Source organism: Neospora caninum, chromosome X, assembly GCF_000208865.1.
Source record: "Neospora caninum Liverpool complete genome, chromosome X".
NCBI classification, from domain to species: Eukaryota; Apicomplexa; class Conoidasida; order Eucoccidiorida; family Sarcocystidae; genus Neospora; species Neospora caninum.
In genome coordinates, this window is record NC_018396.1 from 4,641,642 (window position 1) to 4,661,934 (window position 20,293).

The 20,293-nt window shown below is 51.3% G+C and overlaps 5 protein-coding genes across 5 annotated transcripts; 2 read left to right on the forward strand and 3 right to left on the reverse strand.

Annotated features, from left to right (window-relative positions):
* Window positions 1–893: 893 nt before the first annotated feature.
* On the reverse strand, window positions 894–2,559 carry NCLIV_050080 (Fructose-1,6-bisphosphatase class 1, related; the record flags this gene model as incomplete). The annotated part of the gene is made up of 3 exons (XM_003884561.1): window positions 894–1,130; window positions 1,374–1,552; window positions 2,457–2,559. The coding sequence occupies 3 exons, from the start codon at window positions 2,557–2,559 to the stop codon at window positions 894–896; spliced, it is 519 nt and encodes a 172-aa protein (XP_003884610.1).
* Window positions 2,560–5,825: 3,266 nt separating this feature from the next.
* Window positions 5,826–7,297, reverse strand: NCLIV_050090 (conserved hypothetical protein; the record flags this gene model as incomplete). Its single annotated transcript, XM_003884562.1, has 3 exons — window positions 5,826–5,970; window positions 6,424–6,615; window positions 6,969–7,297. The coding sequence occupies 3 exons, from the start codon at window positions 7,295–7,297 to the stop codon at window positions 5,826–5,828; spliced, it is 666 nt and encodes a 221-aa protein (XP_003884611.1).
* A 971-nt stretch (window positions 7,298–8,268) lies between these two features.
* NCLIV_050100 (conserved hypothetical protein) lies at window positions 8,269–9,564 on the forward strand (the record flags this gene model as incomplete). Its single annotated transcript, XM_003884563.1, has 1 exon — window positions 8,269–9,564. One exon carries the CDS (start codon window positions 8,269–8,271, stop codon window positions 9,562–9,564), a length of 1,296 nt encoding a protein of 431 aa, XP_003884612.1.
* A 1,854-nt stretch (window positions 9,565–11,418) lies between these two features.
* Window positions 11,419–11,937, reverse strand: NCLIV_050110 (conserved hypothetical protein; the record flags this gene model as incomplete). Its single annotated transcript, XM_003884564.1, has 1 exon — window positions 11,419–11,937. One exon carries the CDS (start codon window positions 11,935–11,937, stop codon window positions 11,419–11,421), a length of 519 nt encoding a protein of 172 aa, XP_003884613.1.
* A 2,437-nt stretch (window positions 11,938–14,374) lies between these two features.
* On the forward strand, window positions 14,375–18,740 carry NCLIV_050120 (putative IMP dehydrogenase / GMP reductase domain containing protein; the record flags this gene model as incomplete). Its single annotated transcript, XM_003884565.1, has 3 exons — window positions 14,375–14,849; window positions 17,266–18,170; window positions 18,627–18,740. The coding sequence occupies 3 exons, from the start codon at window positions 14,375–14,377 to the stop codon at window positions 18,738–18,740; spliced, it is 1,494 nt and encodes a 497-aa protein (XP_003884614.1).
* Between the last annotated feature and the right edge of the window lie 1,553 nt (window positions 18,741–20,293).

The window sequence follows — 20,293 nt, forward strand, 5'->3', positions numbered from 1 at the left end:
TGGCGTGCCTGCCGCCTTCTCGCCTCGTCACCAGCAGGAGCCCATAGAGTAGCCTCAGGCGCTCATGACAGTGATCACGCTTGAGCTTCCGCAAGACCAGTAAGAAGGCGTCCACACCGTTGCGCAGGCGCAGAAGCATTATTTTTCCTTCCTCTTCGCCCTCTCCCGTCGTTTCTTCTCTACCTGGGTATCTCAGAGTGTATCGCTTTTCCATCCAGTAGTCGATAAGCCGCTTGTAGGCGGGGAGGTCCTGAGCAGCTCTGAGATTCGCCGGCGAGAAGATCTTCGCCTGCGGCGCGATCACAGGCGTCCCTCTGCAAACGAAGCTTCCGTCCTTCACCTCCAAGTCGAGCGCCGAACCTGCCTTGATCACGCCTGCCTCGTCGACGTTCACGGCCACAACGCCAGTCGTGCGCGGTCCATACACCACAATCAAGCTCGCCACCTGCTGTCTCCCTGGAAGAAGGCGAAGGAGACACAAGAGACGAAAAAAGTTCAGCGCCTCCGAACCCCAACTCCACGAAAACCTCGGGGAGGGTCCATATACGGCACGCACTTGATGACGCGTAAAAAACGGTGAAAACAAGAAGAACACAAACCGAAAACAGACACACGGAGCAACAGGCAATCGGCATGAAGCGACGAAGCAGCTACAGACGCCCACGTGTGAGATGCTAAAAGACGCAGACACCCCACATGAAACCTGGAAACAAAAGCTCAAAATCCCCGCAGCCATCTTCACTCATATATACATATGGAGACACAAAGAGACAGAGAGAGAGAACCCAATGTGAATCAGAACATACCATCTATATGGAGACACATGCGCACAAGTATCGAAGCACGCCAACACATATCAACAAATGTATACATATATATATATATATTTATATTTATATATAAATATATATTTGTAGATGCAGGCGTGTGTTTGTTTGCATGTAGCCCCGCATTTTTGAGTGCGTGGTACCTGTTTTTCGGAGGAGGGTGTCGGCGCCTTGCCACTGGACGCCGTGGTGTCCGATTCTCCAGATGCTCACGATGCTTCCTACGGCCCAGTTGCAGTCGATTATGCTACTCCCATCCAGAGGATCCCAGCAGAGAATAAACTCGCCCTTTTCGTGGCATTCCTGCACGCACCCGCATCCAGAAAAGGTCCAGAAAACCTCGCGTTCCTCTCTCCATTTCCTCGCAACGTCTTTTCTCTGCTTTCTCTCCATTTCCCCGCAACGTCTTTTCTCTGCTTTCTCTCCATTTCCCCGCAACGTCTGTCTCTGCTTCCTCTCCATTCCTCGCAGCGTCTGTCTCTGCTTTCTCTCCATTCCTCGCAACGTCTGTCTCTGCTTTCTCTCCATTCCTCGCGACTTTCGAACCTGGAGGTGAATATCTTCCTCGCTACAGACGGCGCGCACGGCTGCGCCTGCTTCGCTCTTCGCCCAGGAGCGCAGAAGATTTTCAGCAACGACGTCGACGGTTAGCTGTTCGTCGCCAAACTCATTCACACTGCCAACTTTATCCACAGATGTCCCTTGCAACGCAGCCGCAATCTTGCCTGCAAACGAAACCGAAAAACGCGTCTCTCTCCAGATATACAGACATCGATGAATACAGATGTGCACAGAGTAATATACATATGTGAATAGAGAGTCATCTACATACACTTCTACACATTTCCCTCTCTTCATATATCTAGATATAGTACTGTACATTTACCCCAAAGGTGCACATCTACAGATACATACGTCTCTACAGATGTACGCGTAGAGATAGAAATGTGTTGATTACTATAGGTAGGGCTATTCCACAAGCGACGTACGCCTTATATGGTAGACTACCTGCTTATATCTTTCTACCGGATTGGTTCTATGCTTATACTCAACAACAGTGTTAATGACTACAGCTTCCAAGCAAGCATGAAGACCGGTACAATATTGAAATCCAACACTTTCAGCCGCCTTAAGCACTCCAGTGAGGGGGTGGTGTACAGCAATCATAAAGAATTTGTATACTTCTGTTTATGTATCGATTGGTACATGTGTAGAGATCCTACATCTATGGGTAAATTGCGCATACCTCCGCACCTACACTTCGCCACGGGTCCAAGCTCCTCGTGTTACTCTTTAACATCCAGAAAGGGAGAGATGCGGAGCAACGCCGCCGGTGGAGTCACGCCACAAAAACACGTAATCACCGCTCGCTTCTGTACATTCTAATAATACATATATTACGATGCGTAGCTACACGCATGTGCACAGATAGGTGCGGATGCATGTCCATATATACAAGTGTATATACGCACATCTGTACATATACATCTATACGCATATATGCAGGAAGAAACGCAAAAGACTGCCGCTGCCTTTGCCGGCCGCATGGTTCTGAGAGTCAATGCATTTGTCTTTTGCACGACTTGTTTGCACCGCGATGAAAAAGTTTTTTCGTTTCATGAGACTTACTGCATCTCTCAAGAATTCCGAGAATTACGCCGGTGAGTGCTTGATCAGCCCCCCGCTCCTTAAGGAGCTGTTCCAAAGGTGGGAATGCAACATGCGACTCCATTGTCTCGTTCTTTTCTCTTTTCGTATTTGCCTCTCTTCTTCTCCCCTCTTTCTGTGGCAACGTCGCGGCGTAGTTTTAGGAGACAGTGGGACGGAAATATCTTCCTGGACAAAGCAGAGAGAGAAGAATGACGATAATAACGCTGTGGCGAGCAGCTGGAGTTTCCTGAGGAAAGAGTACCACGTAAGGTTTCTCGAAACGCAACTGAGAGAGAAGCTAGACTGTCACTAAGTGAGGAGCGCAGAAGCGAAAAATAGACGGAGGAGACCATGAGAAACAAGCACATGCATTTCTTTCCGTATATATATATATATAAATGTATGTATGTAAACATATGCATGCAATACAACAAGGTTGACAGAAGAAGAGAAGAAACAAAATTCAGCGTAGGGAAAAGCGATGGGAAAAGACCAAATCGGAGACAGAGAGAACGACAAGGAAGAGAGATGAGAACAGCATGAAAAAAAACAATCAGGGAGCGTTTTCTTCCTCTCTTTATCTTGATTGCCTTTTCCTGTCTTCTCCTGTTTTGGAGAGAGAAAAAAGGAAAAATGGAAAAACGAGATGAGGAAGAAAGAGCGGTTTAAAGAAGCTTGTTGTTTTGTGTCTTGTCTTTTTTAGTGGTTGTCGTCGCGAATACCGAAGAGCCTCACCTGGCAAACCGGAGGAGGCGTGATGACGTTTTCGGGAAAAAATGGGGAAAAAATTGAAAAAAATGCAAGAAAAATAAGAGACAAAGAGTAGATTTCAGTACCAATGTTCTCTTTGGATCATCTTTTTTTCTCTCGCTGTTTCCACGAAAAAAGGTTCGACGTTCCGCATGCACCATGCACGTGCGATGTTGCACTACTGGCTGCACACCGGTCAAATCTCGACAGGCAACGCAGGAAACCCGATTTCCTTCTTTCCGCTTTATCTAGATAACTTGTTTCTTCTTCCTCAAGAGAGAAGAGCGGAGGAAAACTGAACATAAAAACCGGACGAGAAGACATGGAACGGAGGGACACCAACGTCGAGGACGGCAGTCGATGCTCATCTTCTTTGCCTCGCTCCCGACGCATGCTCTCCTCTTCTACACGTGAAACAGCAAAATCCAGAGAGGAAGAATAACATTGGGCAAAACGACCGGACTGTATGCACACAGTTTCACCAGTCTTGCGTTTCTTCATAAAAAACAGGCTTTCGCCGAAAAGGTGGAGAGAAATAGACACGACAGGGCGCAACTTTCAGATCCCACTCCGCATTCATATCCCCCCAGTATGACTGTTGGAACGAGAAAGTATGGGAAGCCACATTTATTCCTATCTACACATATACCTATCTAAAAGCATTCATCTGAATTCGTGCACACCAAAAGAGGCGTGTCCTAACACGAAGTCGCCTGATTGAAAACCCCGAAGATGGCGAAGGGCATGCGGGGAACGCAGAGCAGTGAGAGGACAGTTTTGCGAAAGGATAGGAGGTTTGAATATCAAACGACGCGCAGCCGCTTTCTTTTGTCTTCTTTTCCTTTCTTCGATCTTCTTTCACGACAGAGTTTGAGCCGGAAGACCGCTCTCATTACTTCGAGGCTGCATTTTCTAGAAAGCATGGAATGTGCATGCGGCAGGCTCGCCACCGCTTGCGCCGTTCCCTTTCAGTCTCGTTTCTCTCTTCTGCGCGGTTCTCTCTTAGTCTCGCTCTCTTCCACCCACTCGTTCTCTTATTGTCTTCATTTTCTCTTTCCCCTCTCAATCTCTCTGTCTCGACGCCGCCGCCGATGTCAGAGCGAGGCGCTCAGTTCGCTTTCTCTTCTCACCCAACCGCTTTCCTAAAACACCCTCCCGGCACTTTCGCGTTCCGGCACGGACAGCCATGCAAACGAAGCGACCAAATTCTCGCTTTCGCCAGGCTGGATCCTCAAGGCGGAAAGCGCGGCCCAGCTTCTCTCGTCTTGAGAAAACTACTGCCGTGTCTGGCACGCCTCGAGTGCAGGCGCAGAACATGCTTTCCTCTCAGTTCGGCTCATACTCGGGGCACTCTGACATGCGTTTGCGTCGCATTAAACACAGGCAATCTATCTGCACAAAAACGCCGCTGCAAACCTCATGTGAACTTCCGTTCTGTCGCGACGCGTGCGCCACCTTCGCCGAAAGTCGAACCTTTCTAGCAAGACAAACTGTTTGAAAAAGCGGTGGACATTTACACAGGCGAAGAAAAGAGAAAGAGAACGGCAAAAAATCTGACGCCTCCGGTCAAGGGAACGACACGCGTTTCGACGTTGGCCGAGTTCAAATGAGAGAAAACAGCTCGAGAAACTTCCATACATTCACACGTAACCGCGTATAGATATGCACACAGGCATACACACGCAGACCAAACTATGTGCATATATACATACACGTGCAAGCTAATATATATATATATATGCATATATATGTATATATATATATATATAGAGAGAGAGAGAGAGAGATATATGTATATAGGTACAGATGTACGCATTAAGAAGTACATATACATATACATATACATATATATGTATGAGTAATTCAAACAGAATATACCAAAATAAATACATTGACACAGATACATGCATCCGCGCATACATGTGAGAATTCCAAAGTGCGTGATTGACACATGGTTTTGACGAGAAAAGAAGTATCTGATCGCACTTGAGCGCCAGTGTCTCTACGTCTTGGCGCCAAGCACGCCGAGCGTTTGTCTCTGCAAAGAACTGCATTCTGTCACGCGGCGTTGCGTGAATGCAGCCGCATAAACGAGTGGATTGCCACGGGAGAAAGCAGTTTCTCTGGAGGAAAGGCGGCTGCTGCACGAAAGAAGCCAAGCGGAATTTGGTTTGCAGCGCAGGCACCGACTCTCTAGAGTGGAAGATAGGAAAAGTGGATTCAGCGAGACACTTCGAAAGAAATGTCTACACCTCTCTGTAGTGACACACGGACATGCGTCGTTTTATCTGCACGAAGATATAAATATATAAATATATACATATATATCCATTTTGAGAGGTTGATGCATACTTAGTAGCCATACGCTTAGCTGCGGTGTAAGATCTATACTTGAGAGGATGATGAACGTGTACGAATCTGCAGTGATACACAGAAACAGTTGGAGGCATGCATCTGCACATGCAGATGCGAGCACGTAGAGACGTTGACAGCTCGGCAGAAGCGGGAAAAGAAGCTGAGACAGCGCGTTTCCCATCAACTCGTTGATTTCTCGCGTTGCTCATCCACGCCTTGATTTCTCGTGTTTCACAGCGCCGGTTAGAGAAGCACGAGAGACGCGGCAGGACGGCGAGGAGCCGCGAGGGCGCCTAAGACGCTCGACGTGCGGAGCAAAACGCACCGACACGGCTGATCATTGATTCGGTCGATTTGGTGAAGAGCGAGGAGGAGAGAAGGCGCACCTCTGAGAAACAAAAACAGATTGACGGGGAAGCCGTGTGCCGTCCATCTGCCGCGCACGCCAGCGGGGAGAACACGTGGACTGGAAAGAAAGTGAGCATACAGCGAAAAAAAGAGCGGACAAGCTGATACGGAACAGAGAGAGTATCAGAGAGACAGAGAGAGACAGGAAGAGAGAGAGTAATGGAGACTGGAAAGGAAGAGAAAAAAAGACAGACGGAGAGAAAGAGAAAGACAGACGCTGAGAGAGAGAGAAGACGGAGGACACGGCCGAGGCAGAAGACGCGAAAAGACGTGTCGTTCCGGCACCCCAGCTGGGGAGCGCCAAAACTCTCTCTTGCCAGTTCGTCTTCATTCTCTTTCGACGCGCCGCGAAGAAAAGAGGAGACTAAAAACAGAGCAGAGCCGAAGTCCGTCGCAGTGCGTTCGCGTCGCTGTCTCGACACCCATAACTTACTCTACATCCGTTCGGATGATTCCGAGGTTGTCCTTGAAGTGACGCAGCTCGGCGAGGATCAACTGCAACCCGATGCGTCCTACCAGAGACACGAGAGCCTCCTGCAGTCGCTCGGACACGGCGCGACGGGAGAGAGCGCGAGGGGGGAAAGAAGAAGACGGAGAAGGAGAAGACGAAGCAGAGAGAGGTTGCCTGAGGGGAGACATCGGAAGAGAAAGGCAGGGAGCGGGACGCTTTTCCGCGAGAGGACACAGCGAAGAAAGAGTAGAGCGAGAAGGCGCAGGACGGTGGAAGGAGACGCTTCGGGAGCGGCGGGATAGGGCGGCGACGGCACAGGACTGCGCATTTGGCACGCCCGTCGCGCATGAAGCCGAGGAGGCAGAGAGAGGAAGAGGAAAAACCAAAAAGGAAGAACAAGAGAAACCAGGCGGAACAGGAACAGAACACACACTGTGTGGGGTGGCAAGCGCGCGAAAATGGTTCCCACCATTCTAAGACCAAAGCGAAAGAAGAATTCGACTTCTTCTCTCTCTTCTTTCACTTACACAACAAACAGCACGTAGAGGAACCGCGAAGTCGAATGCCACGTCTCGAGTCCTCCGTCCTTCTTGTCCTTCTCCGTCCTGTTCCTTTCCCTTTTCCCCGCCTCGACTGTGGCCTGAATCGTTATCTGGTTCACTCTTGCCGATAGCGTCCCAGGCTCTTCCATCTTTGCATCACGTGGCGCGGCGTCTTGCGTCAGAGAAACAGACGCCTCGACCGCCCCTGCCCCGAGCGGAGGAGCATCGTTTCCTTCTCGCGAGGTTCTCTCACCGAACTCCTCTGCACGGCCCTCCGCCGCTTTGGATGGTGCAATATCAGCAGGGAAAGACATTTTCCTCCTCCACTCTCGACAGGATGCCGAGAGAAATCAGGAACAAACAAATCGCGCGTGTCCTCTTGGCTGTGAACGCAGATCACACGAGCGCCGAAAGGTGCCTGCTCTTCCGCTTCTCACCATCTCTCTCTCTTCTCTCTCTTCTCTCTCTTCTCTCTCTTCTCTCTCTTCTCTTCCTTTCTCACTCTCCCCGTGATTGTCCTCGTCAGCAACGGGTTCGCTGTCTCTGCTGGCGCCTTTTTTTGTTCCGAGACGCTGTCTCCTTTTGTCGCCTTGCCTCTCGTCCCTTAGATGAGGAGCGCGCAGAAGCGAGGACTTGAAACCGGAAACACACAAGGAAAATCGTCGCGAAACCAAACAAAAAAGATGTATTTTTTGTCTGTTTCTGTGTCTGAAAATGCCTGTTTTTTCCATCGCAAAACCGCGCATGCAGTCTCGAGTTCTCGCCCGACCCACAAAACACGCTGCATGCGTGCGTTCTTCTCGGACATCCTTTCATCTCTCTACACTTTTATTTGAGAGCGGAAGGAACTGCCTCTCGCCGCGAAGCCGCGTGTTTGTTCGTCTTTATTCCCTTTTTCTTCTCTTATCGAACAGGCGTCTCGTCTCGCCCAGTTTCTCCTCTCTTCCCTCGAGGAGGGCGGCTGTCGTCCTCAGCAGGCAGGCGCGGCAGAAAACTTCCGTGACACATTTTCAAGTTCTCATCGTGGAAAAAAAGGCGGAAACACACAGCGTACAGTGTACAGTCAAAACAGGCTCTTTCCGTTTCTCGCGAGGTGCTGCTGAGCTGTACGTACACCTCAGCACCACCTCGCTCCGGCCAGCTTTTTTCTCTTCCCTGTCAGCCGCAGCTCGCCGCGTTTCTTCTCATCGTTTCCCAGAAAGAGAGAACTTTCCCACGAGGACACGCATTCTGCCCAGCAAGCACCGCGCACCAAACCGGCCTTCCGTTTCGTCCTGCGTTCATCATGGCGTTCCTATTCTCCTCCCCTTTCTCGCAACTTGCCTTCGACCCCGAATTCACTCCAGACAGCGGACCGTCCCACTCTGACGCATGTCCTTCCACATCCTCTTCCTCCTCTTCCTTCTCTTCATCTTCCTTCTCTTCCTCTTCCTTCTCTTCCTCTTCCTTCTCTTCTTCCTCTTCCTCTTCCTCCTTTGGTGTTGCTTCTTCGCCTCGGCCGAATGCGGTTCATCACCACGTAAACTTTCTCGTTCAAGGGGGCGTCTCGAGCGTCTTTTTCTCTCCTTCGCTCTCGCGTGCGTTGCTGCGAAACGCCGTGGCCATCAGCCTCAAACACTCGCTGCGGCTCCACCCGGAGCTCAAGTGGGGCGCATGCAAGAACTGCTGGACGCCGTACGTCCCGGGTGTCTCCTGCTGCGTGCGCCTTGAGACGCCCGGTCGCGCTGCCTGCCGAGAGAAGAGGAAAAGGGGAGAGTTGCGGAAGAGAAAGGCGCGGAGCAGAGAGGCGCGGAGCAGAAAGACGCCCGAGACAGACTGCGCGGAGGCTGCGGCGTGCGCCGACCGGGCGGTTTCGCATCGAAGGCGAGACAGGGGCGTCTCGCAAAAGGAAGCTTTCACGGCGAGGAACGCTCAGAGAGGGCCCTGGCGAGGCGAGGCAGGCCTTGAAGGAAGTTCCGAGGGACACGCAACAGAAGCAGAGGCCGAAGACGAAAGCGAAACACCCGACAGAGAGACAGGCGGATCTAACCCGCCGGAGACGCCGGTCGAGAAAAAACGGCGAAGTGTGCATGCGGACCACGCGGAAGAAGGGAGCAGAGAAAAAGACGCTGCATGCCTTGAAAAGGACCGAGAGAGTCAGAAGAGTCGCACGCGACGGAGCATTCGACGCGCAGGCATGACTCTGAGAATTCGAAACCGAAACAGACGAGAGAGAGAGAGAACACATCACCCAGACAACTCTGACACGACAGATTCCTTCTCAGTCACTTCCCCTTCATCTCCCTCTTTCCCTCCCTCTTTTTCTTCTCCTTCTGATTCCTCTCTTTCTGCCTCCTCTTTTCCGCCTGCTGGGCTCGACTGCCAGTCTCGAGGTGTAGCGCCGGGTCGAGACCCGCGTGCGGCTTGGGCACGCGCGGAAAGCGCGCAGTTTCCTGCTCCGGAGGACCGGAGGAAGGTGACGGAAAGAAGCGACACGGCGCTGCCGGCGTTCGTCTTTGTCACCTGTCTCTCGTGCGGCGTCTCTCGCCGGCGCGGCGCCGTGGCGCAGACGCCCTTGGAGGAGGAAACTGCGGAGCGTTGACTCTCGGCGTCTGTCTCGCGTCTTTGGCGAAATCAGAGATCGTTTTCTCGAAGCGAGCCGACGAAACAGAAGGCACTTGCAATGAGAAGAAAGACGGAGCGGTTGTGCGTCGCATGTCAAACAACGAAATGCCTCTCGACGGAAGCTGGCGCGAATGCCCCGTTTTTTCGGAAAAAAGGCAGACACACACAAAAAGAGAAAGTTGGATCCATCTCTCAAGTCTGCCTCGCGTCTCTTCTGTGCAAAACAATGCTTTGAGGTCTCGCACCGAAACTGAAGATGCCTTCTCTGCTGTCGCGGAAACTTTCTCGTCCTCGGGCCGTTTTTAAAGTGTTTTCAAGAATGACGCATCCGCATGCCGACACCCTTTTCGCGACTTCTTCGGACGGCACATGCTGCAGTCGGGGAAGACAAATCTCCCACGTGTCTCCATGCTGCCACGTTTCTCGCACTGCTCAGCAACTTTTTGATTCTACTTGTTCGCGGTGTTCTACGCAGTATTACACGCAGAGAGACAGAGAGAGACATACGCTGATGCTCATACTTCCGTACGAGAAGGTAAAGATATACACACACCGAAAAGGAGAGAAAGACTGATATGTATATATGTTTACACTTATGATTACAATATATATTATATGCATATTCCCACATACACGCAGAGATACCTCCGTCAGTGTTCGTATATTTACCTGTGTATATGCACATGTGCTGGCACTTGCGTATAGCTTCAGATATATATATCCATAGATACATATATAGCGACAGGAGACACACGCGTACGCCTGCTAACCTACATATATATATATATATATATATATATATAGGGAGAGAGAGAACTAGCTGTTCCGTTAAAGTCGAGAAAGATGCGGGTGACAAGACTGCGCCGTTCCTTTGCCTGTGTGACGGAAACGCACCCCAGGCACCGGTGTCGACAATGGAAGAAATCCTCGCGTTCGGCTGTACATACACCTGAGCAGCGTCGCAGCCGCCCAATACAGGCTTTCTCCGACGAATCACGAGCCGTGCAAACAGGAAGGCCTGGATTTTTCGATGGCGAAATCCGCTCTCTGCTTGGCTCCATACTGGGATATATGTCTCTTTAGAGATACACATATATGTAGATATTTCTCTAGACGTTTAAGTGCAAGTTTCAGTGAATATCTACATATTGACGCATAGATTGTTGTAGATAATGATGTGAATACTTGTGTATACACTTACGAGGGTATCCATACTCTTGATATTCGTATATATACATATATATATATTTATTTATTTAAGCGTATATTTTTTGTGACATGGCGTGCGGATCGTGAACCAGACGGGCCACATGGACTCGTATACTTCTGCACAAGTTGGCAAGAACGCATGCGCGGCTGAGGGTGTCCCCCCATGACGTTCGGTTGCCTCCCGAGGTCTCGGGTTTTTGGCGGGGCTGCCAGGCCCGTTCCAGTTTTCTGAAAAAATTTAGACACGGAAAACGGAGAAAAAGCAACGCCACATTAAGCCGGCGCGTCTGTTACCTGCCAGTTTGAAACTGCATGCACCAAGGGAGCCGGCCGAGCCTCGGGTGTACGCACACCGAAGGTCGGGAGACGCGTGGGCTGCCTCCTGTCGCTGTAACCCAGACTGATAAAGCCAGGGAAGGATACGAAAGGGAGGTGCGTAGAGATGCACGGAAAGGAAAAGAGGGAAGAGGAAAGAGACAGGATACAGAGAAGCATTCGGCCGCAAGAGGCACAAACAGGCGAAAACGCGACGGAGCGAGAGCAAGAAAGGAAGAAACACCTCAGCCGAGGAGACAGCGACTGAACAAAAAGAAAGAGAAGAAAGAAGAGGAGCCCGTGAGGGCTAGAGAGAGCACGAACACGAAGAGGAATCTGTTTCCTCGTCGTTCGCCTGAGCTTCTTCCCTGTTTCTCTGCTTGGCTTTCCGTTCAAAGTACTGTACATACACCGGACGATCCTTGAGCCAGGGCGGGAGGTTGGTGATGTCGGTGATTTCTTTCATGGCGGGCGTTTCGTCGGGAAGGTACCGAGCGAGACTTTCTCTGCACTTCTGCAGTTCACCTTCGAGGCGCGAGCACAGAAAGTCGACTGGAATTTCACCAGGCAAGTCGCCAGCTGCTTCTTCCTTCCCGTCTTCGCTTTCCTGCTTGCTCTCCGTCGCCGCTGCGGCGAGACGCCCGTCCCCCTCAGGTGTACGTACACCCGAGCGCCCGCCGAGGGCGCCGAAGTCGCGGCACTGGCTGTAGAAAAGGCGGTGCGAGTGGTAGCATTTCCAGTCGTCGCTTTCGCTGCTTTTCCTTTTGAGTTCTTCTTCAAAGAGAGTGTCAGTTGTTCGCTGGTGATCAAAGAGGCGGCTGCTCATGAACGCGATGAACGCCGTGTTTAGCAGCAGTGACGAATACTTCACTTTCTGCTGGAGACTCTTTTGGTCCCAGAACCGGCGGACCTCGTTCAAAAGCGCGGCGAGTCGGGCCGAGAACGTCGAGAACGACGAAGGAGAAGACGAAGAAGACGAAGAAAACGAACGTGAACACGACGCACGAACCAGCAAATGAGGACGCACGAGGACAGGATAAATGCGGAAACGAAAGACGCAGGCGGGGGAAGGTCGAGAAAACGAAGAATAGGAAGAGAAGGGGAAACGAGAGGAAGAAGAGGACAGAGAGAAAGAAGACGAGGAAGACACAGAAGAGAGAGACAAGTGAGAGGAGTGCGAGGGAAGACGAGAGTGAAGGGCGGACGCGCCGCAGCTGCTGAGGCATTTACCCGCCATGATTCGTTTTCGAAAACAGCAAAGGGAAAAGACAAAAGCGGAGCATCTGGAGAGAGACCGGGCAGAGATGTCCCCGAAAGAGACGGAGCGGGCGGTGTGTTGACGGAAACAACTCCCGAAAGAGGAATCTGCCACTTCGAATGCGAGCAGAGAGTGACGATTGAAATGATTGAAGTCTCCTTCAGCTTCGTCTCTTCACCTTGTTTAGGAACGCCCCGCACACCACCTCGAGAGAGCGGAGGGGGGCTCTGGGGACAGGGCGGCGCGAGAGCGGAGACCCGTAGGAAGGAAACGCGACATCTCATACGAGCTCTCTTCTCTCTCTCTCTGCTTCCCCCTGGCGTTTCCCGTTCTTTCCCAAACACTAGATTTGCGTTTCAGATGCCTTTCTCTTCTCTGAGTAGACCGCCGGTGCCCTTTCTGCCTTGCAGTCTGAGGCAAACGGCGAGACGAGGCGCGCGCGCGTTTAGACTCGAAGAATCAAAATACTGGAAAAAGAAACTCCTTCCCTCTCTGGTGTGCGGCACCGAGCGCTTTCCCCGGACACCCAAAACAGACGCCCCGAGAAAGAAGGGAAATCCGAGAGGCGTGTTTTCAACAAGTCTCCTTCCCTCCATTCGCGCTCTTTCTCTTGAAAGTTTCGTCTTCTCTGTTTTTCCCTGCGGCCGTGGATAAACGCGTTCTTGTTTTTGCTGTTTTCTCCAGAACCCTTCCGCATGAGCGAGAAAAGCGCGGTCTGTCTCCCATCTAAATACACACCGCGAGGGTGACAACAGCTGTCTTCGATTTTTCTCGCGTACGAGCCGAAACAGAGATCCGCCACCGCGCGAGAGACCCGCGGAGAGAGGGAGAAAGCTCTCGCCGTTTCCTCGTTTTTTCTCTCTCTGCTAAATGTTTCGCTCTCTCTCTCTCTCGTCCCTTTGGAGAGAGGATGTATCTCTGCGTTCAGGCGCTTCTCTCCCGAGGCAGACACAACGTCGGGAGCCCGCGCAGGCGATAATTTCAAAACGAGGGCGTTGCTGCTGCAGCTTCAGCTTCTTTTTCGCGTGTTTTGTGTTTTTTCTTTTCTTTGCTTCCGTCAAGAAAAAAGAAAAAGGAGAGACAGAGCCGGGGGAATATCGCTCTTTCTCTTCCCTGCCTCCCTGCGAGATCTCCGAGGAGGACGAACACCAGGCGGTCACACGCCTCTTTTCTCCCCGCGGAGGACCGTCATCTCCCTCTTCTTTCCTTCTTTTTCCTTCACTTTTTATTGGCTTCAAAGTGCATTTTCAGGAAAAAAGGGAAAGAGAACGAGGGAACTCCCGATGCACTCCGTCGCTTTCCGCGATAACGTCTTCGATCTCTCGAAAAACCGCATCCCGAACGTTTTCGCTCTTCTTCAGCGCATCCTCGCTCCTCTCGCGGTCGTTTTTTCTTTTCCTTTTCTTCTCGGTTGCGTCTTTCCGTTTTTCCTGTGTCGCAGAAGACCGCTTTCGCGGCTCTCCCCTTTTCAAGGAGCTGTGCCGCTCGTTTCCAGGACTCTTTCGTCTCCTCTTTCTCTCCCTTGTGGCTCTTTCAACCTAGCGTTACGCGTTTCCGTCAGCCCTTGCGTCGTATTATATCCCTTTCCCCTTTAAAGACATTCCGTCTCTCTCTCTGCGCGCGTTTTCCTCTCCCTTCTCTCTGCCTTCTGTCAGTTCGCTTCCCTCCCCCAGGTTCTCGTCTTCTTCCTCTCCTTCATCTCTAGCTGTTCACGCCCTTCTTCCCCTTCGTCGGTCTCTCATTGCCCGATCGCTCTCTCGCCTCGTTTGCTCTCGTTCTCTGTCGTTCCCCCTCTCCTTTCGCACTCTCCTCTCCTCTTTCGCTTTCTCTGTCGCTCCCCCTCTCCTTTCTTCCTCTCTTCCTCCCTTTCTCTCTGTTGTCCTTCCGTTGTCCTCTCTCTTCTGCACACCCACGGTGTCCCGTCTCTCTCTCTTTTCGTGCGATTGCCTCCTCGCCCTTTCTATCTTGTTTGGCCGCTCCCTTTTTGTTTTCTCGTGTCAGAAAGATGCCTTTTCTCGTCGAGTTCGAGGACGGGAAACACCCGAGTCAGTGCTGGCGGCTGGCCGAGAAGAAAACGTACGTAATCGGTCGCAACTCGGGGGCCGTAGGCATTCGCCTGCCGCATGCGTCCATCTCGCGCATGCATGCAGAACTCTGGGTCTCTGCGTCCGACGAGAAAGAGGCGCGGCAAAAACGGAGCGGCGAACACGACAGGAAACGGAGTCGCCAGGAAGAGTCGCGCCGAGGCAGAGAAGCAGCGCGGCCACGGGGCAGCGCGTCCCCGAGTCGGTCGCCTTCCCGAGCTTCCAGCGTCTCTCCAAACCGAGAAGGCGGAACCCGCTTTCGTCTTGTCGAACTCAATGCAGTCAATGGGACGTACATCAACGACAAGCGCATGCGCGAAACCTACAGAGGCTGGGTCGGCTCCGGCGCCGCAATCGCGTTCGCCGACTGTCCCCACCGATATAAAATCCTCGCGGGTGAGTCTCGATGAAAAAAACGGATTCTCCAGATTGTCCTTCGTTCTGTCAAATACACGTTGCGCCATACCTACGTATCGATATATATGCATGTACAGAGAGACATGAATATCCACATATCTACAGATATATATGTAGATATATGGAAATAGATAGCGTAGGTTTTACTGTGTGTTTTCTGAAGTGTGGACATGCATGCGATAGGATGCGCGTGGTGGTATTGATGCTTTTGAAAATCGCTCGGACTCCTGACAAATGAAACGCATCCGTTTGCCGTGCTGGCCATACATACTGGTGAGAGTGACTGTGGAACTGCAGAGCGTATCAGAGGAAATCACTTTTCCAATCTACACTTGATGTGCGTGCCTTCATCTCCCTATATGCATATCTAGCAGTATCTATCCATATATCTTTCTATCTATCTGTCTCTCTCTCTCTCTCTCTCTATATATATATATATATGTATATATGCATATGTATGAAGGTTGTGACGAGGGGAGTCACTGAAACTTTTGAAGCAGGTGAAGGTTTCTTGAGCGTTTTTCTCTCTGTGCGCCTGTGCCTCCTCGCGTTGTTTCACCTGCCTCCGTGCATTGGTTTTCCTCTCTCGCCGCCGTGAGCGAGGGAAAGAAGAAAGCGAGAGGACGTAGATTGTCGGAACGAAAAACGTAGTTCAGCACTCGTAGACTGCGCTCCTCTTAGGAATACAGCAGGTTCACAAAACACGAAACACCTAAAAGACGAGAACCGCCTTCTAGGGCCCCGCGCTACATTCTCTCTGTCGCAGACGTCTCTCAACGCCTACCTAGCTCCTGTCTGTGTCTCTACATCGATGTCTACCTCTCTGCATTTATCTCTCTCTTGCTGCATGTATTGATTTCTCCGTTTCAATTGTCTAACTGTTGTTTCGCTCCTTGTCGAGCAACGCCTGTGTCGGTTCGTTGTGTTTCTCTCCGTTTCCGAGTGAGACGCGTGGCTTTCCCGACAAGCTTTTCCTTCGACATGATGCGTTTGGTTCTGACGGTGAATGCTCTTTCCTTTTTCATGCCTCGCACCAGCGATCTAAGGATTTCTTGTGCCAAGCCTTCCCCCCTCCAGAGACGCTCTCTGTTCCTCGACGCGTCCAGGTAAAGCGAGGAAGACGCCGTCAAGAACTCGCTTCTTCGCCTCAGCTCTCCTCGCTCGCATTCTGCCAGCTTCGCTTCTTTCTTTTCTCGCTTCTCTCCTTTCTCGCTTCTCTCTTTTCTCGCTTCTCTCTTTTCTCGCTTCTCTCCTTTCTCGCTTCTCTCCTTTCTCGCTTCTCTCCTCTCTCTCGCTTCTCTCCTCTCTCTCGCTTCTCTCCTCTCTCTCGCTTCTCTCTTTTCTCGCTTCTCTCCTTTCTCGCTTCTCTCTTTTCTCGCTTCTCTCCTCTCTCTGGCTTCTCTCTTTTCTCGCTTCGCGCTCTTTCTCTCGCCTTTCTTCTGGCCCGCCTTGTGTCGTGTGCCCCTCTCTCGAGTTTTCCATCTTTTTTCTCCGGTTCGACGGCGGTGACCGACCAGTGCCAAGGACGAGTTGCAGATCCACGAAGAACGGCACCGCAGCCTCGAGACCTTGCGAACCTGAACGCCGCCTCACCGTTTCTCTCCCTTCAAGAAGATCTGTCCCAAAATTCCTCTCTCTGTCTGTTCGTTTCGTCGTGCCTCTCGCTTTCACATTTCTCCGTTTCGTCGGGGTTGTTTCCTCTTACCTGTTGTCTTGATCTCTTTCCTCAAACGAAGCGCCGCGTTTCTCGCGCTCCTACTGCCCTTAGAGACGACACACGACAAAGAAACAGAAGCGCAAAAGCATGCAAACACTGCTATCCATCAATAGGCATTTACATGCACACATATCTGCTTATATCTATCTAGGTATATAGTTATATATATAGGCATTGGTACATACGGATATCTCCCTTTGTATATTTAGTAGGTTCGGCAGAACAAGCACGATTCGTTCTGCCAGGTGTTTTTCTCGTTTGTGTTCTCGGGTGAGACGTGTAGAAAAGCGTGGCGACTCTGGACTCTCGGGAGATCGAAACAAGAAGTTTGAGAGAGAGTTGCGAGACGAGGTCTTCTTCCACGTAAAAAAGGGGTTTTTAGGTTGCGCTCGGCGTAACTCGAAGCAAACGTAGCGGAACGTTCAGGGCGAACTTTCGAGAATCGCGGGAGCGAGAAGACCGGGAGACCGTTGGTGCATTTTCTCTCCTCTCGCGTGTTAGAGGCACCCCGCATGCGCTGGGTCATCAACCGCGCGAGGCTTCGTCTTCTGGCCGTTCCGAACCGTGTTTCTTTTCTCTTGTCCCTTTCTTCAGTTTCCATGTTTGCACCCTTCCTCTTGCTTCTCCGTCCCGACCCACCTTGGTCATCACGCGAGAAAGAGTGTCTGTGTGTTTCAGAGCCGCCGTCGCCGTCGCTTCCGTGCATCGTGGCGCGAAGTAGGTCGGAGAGTCCAGGCGCGGGCAAGCCGTCCGAGCCGTCGAAACCCGACGCACTTCCCTCCAGTTCCTCCACACGTGATGGCCGAGACCGTTCGCGTTCTCGCGAGAAGCGCGCGAGGCGCAAGAGTCGCTGGTCGTCTCGGCAGGAGAAGAAGTCTTCTCGTTCGTCGTCGCGTAGCCCTCCGCGGCATTCCCGCAGGCGGCGCGGTTGGGACGACGCGGGGTCCAGCGAGGAGAAGAAGAAACGGGAAGAACTGGACGCGAAGATGAGCGAAATTATCGCGAACGCGCAATCCGCCAAGGCGAAACAAGACGCCGAGAAGAAGATGCATACGGCACTCGACGCGTCGCTGCAGGCGTCGGCCGCCACGGCTGGAGGCGCGAATCTCTTGGCCAATCCGATGAACAGTGCGAGTCTGAACCTGACCATCGGCCGCGGGTTGTCCTTGCTGAATTGCCCCACGCCTGTCGGAGTCGCGCAACGGGCGTCCCAAGCCGCACAAGTCGCCGCCGATCGCCTGCTCTCGCCGTCACCCCTCGCCGCGGCTGCCTTGTCGAATTTGCTGGCCAGCAACCCGGCGTTGTCGGGGTTGGTGGGGACTGCGAAGTCGCAGAGTTCCGGGCTTTCAGTGCAGGAAAAGAGAAAGCTGCTGTGGGGGAAAAAGGGCGAGAAGGCAGACAGCCAGGAGGAGGAGAAGAGCGAGAACGGGAAGGACGAGAAGGTCGTGGACCCAAATCGGTACTCGCTCTCGTTTGGAGGCGACGAAGAAAAGAAAAACAAATTCCTGAAACTCATGGGTTTCAAAGGAGACACCGGAAACATCGCGGCGCCCTCGACCGTCCCAACCGCCTCGACAGCGCCGGTAAGCCACGAGGTCAAGCAGTTCTGCGTCGCATGGGAGGGCGACGGGACGGGAACGAGGCGACGAGAACACTCTTGCGTGTGCATTTAGTAGTGTCCACAGAGAGGGGGGGACTGTCGAGGGCAGGAAACGTCTTTCGAGGGACCTCGCCTTCCCAATTGGCGAATCCCGTCGATTCCCAAAAGAAAAAGACGCTCAGCCACAAACATCGCCGACGCTTTTCATCCACCTTGCATCTATAGACATTTTTTCGTAAGTGTCCATATATATATATATATATACATATCTGTATGAATGCATGCATGTATGTACGTATGTGTACGTTTATGTACGTATGTGTATACTTCGTGCACCCACCTCTACGATGGCGTGGGTACTCTCGCCACTGTTTTTATCACCTCGGGGGCAAAATGGAATAGGAATAAATGTTTTTCTTTTTCTCGCTCATTTATCCAGGGAAAGGAGACGCTCGACTCTGCCGCGCAACAAAAGATGAATTCAGAACTCGAGTTCCAGTACTTTCAAGGCATGAAGCGCAAGGACGGAAGGAAAACTGGGCTCGGCTTATAGTCGGAGAGAGAAACGCGGAGCCGAACGCGCTTCGCTGTCTCTGAGACGGGAGTTTCGCAAAAAAGAGCAAGGTGAGGGGTTTTCTCATCGATGCAGAGAATTTAAGAAAAGAAATGCACCAATGGCCGTGAAGGGTTGCAAACAGAGGCGCCATGCGTTCAAGCGCCTGTGTCGCGGAAATCATTCCCACCTGAAAATATGAGGAAAACGATTTCCAGATGCCTCCGCCGATTCACGAGTCTCACAAAACCAGTCAGTTCTTCGTTCCCCGTGCCTCCGTCTTCTCTTTTGCCGACTCGTGCAGAGACCTATATATATATATATATATATATATATATATATATAATTATAAGTATAGGGTTAGAGAGAAGCCGTGAAGTTTTTTGGGGGGGGAGGAATTGCCTTTTGAAGAGAGAAGTCTGCGGTGAGCACGAAGGATCTTGTGTCACTCGATGCCTGGTGCAAATTCATCTCTATTTCTGTATCAAAATATGCATGCACACATCCCTCTATCGCATATATATGTAAATTCATGCATGTCTGGACTTGTGTAAAGTTGCATGTGTATCATTTGGCGTGGAAGATATTTATTTTGATAGGAGGTTAACGGACCACCTGCTTTTTGGGCTGTGCATGGAACCGCTCGTCCCGGGGCAGTTTTGCTTGCATGGCCGAGGTTCCCTCTCGATTTCCGCAGGTCAGCGTCGTGAACGCATGCGCATGCGCAGCATCCAAAATTGTACATACAGAACCTTCCCACTTCCTCTTCGTCGCTGCTTTCTCTCTACACTGGTGTACACTGGTAAATCGACGCACACAGAGATCTCGATTCAACACAGCCTTCGAGACAAAGAGACATCACACTGCCTCCGCATACCAATAAGGTCCGACGGCCCTTTCTCTCTCTCTCTCTCTCTCTCTATATATATATATATATATATATATAGATATAATTATAAAGGAGAGTCTTTGGGTGTAGATTTTGTGTGGTGTTAGGATCGGCTATGAATGGATATATATATATATATATATATATATATATATTAGGGTTTAGGGATATATATCCATTCATAGCCGATTGTACCGTTGGTTCGACTCGCCGTTCGAATGGATTTTTCTCTCACCTGTTTCTGGGAGACAACGCGAGGGCAAAATCGCTCTTTTCGGCTCTCTGCGTGCGTTGAATCGCGCCCCAGAGAAACAGTTGGAAACAGAAAAGCTGTCTCTTGTCGCTTCATGGAAGGGACGAGTTTTTTAGCTTCTCTGTGAACAGAGAGACGAAACGCTTGCGCCTATCCAACGTGCTTCAGATGCACGAGAAGACGGGTTTGGAAGGCAAGGAAGGCCTTAGAACGAAAACGTTCACCTTTTTACGAAGCTCAAGCGGCTCACATTGTGTGTGGACCAGAGAGAAAAGAGAGACGAGGCGCTTGGCTGCAAGCTCTACGACCGCGCTGCCGATCAAGAAATATTTCTCTAAGCATGACAAGGTGAAGAACAAACCGGGAACCAAACAGATATGTGCGCTTTTGAACTTGGCTGTTTCTAGGAGT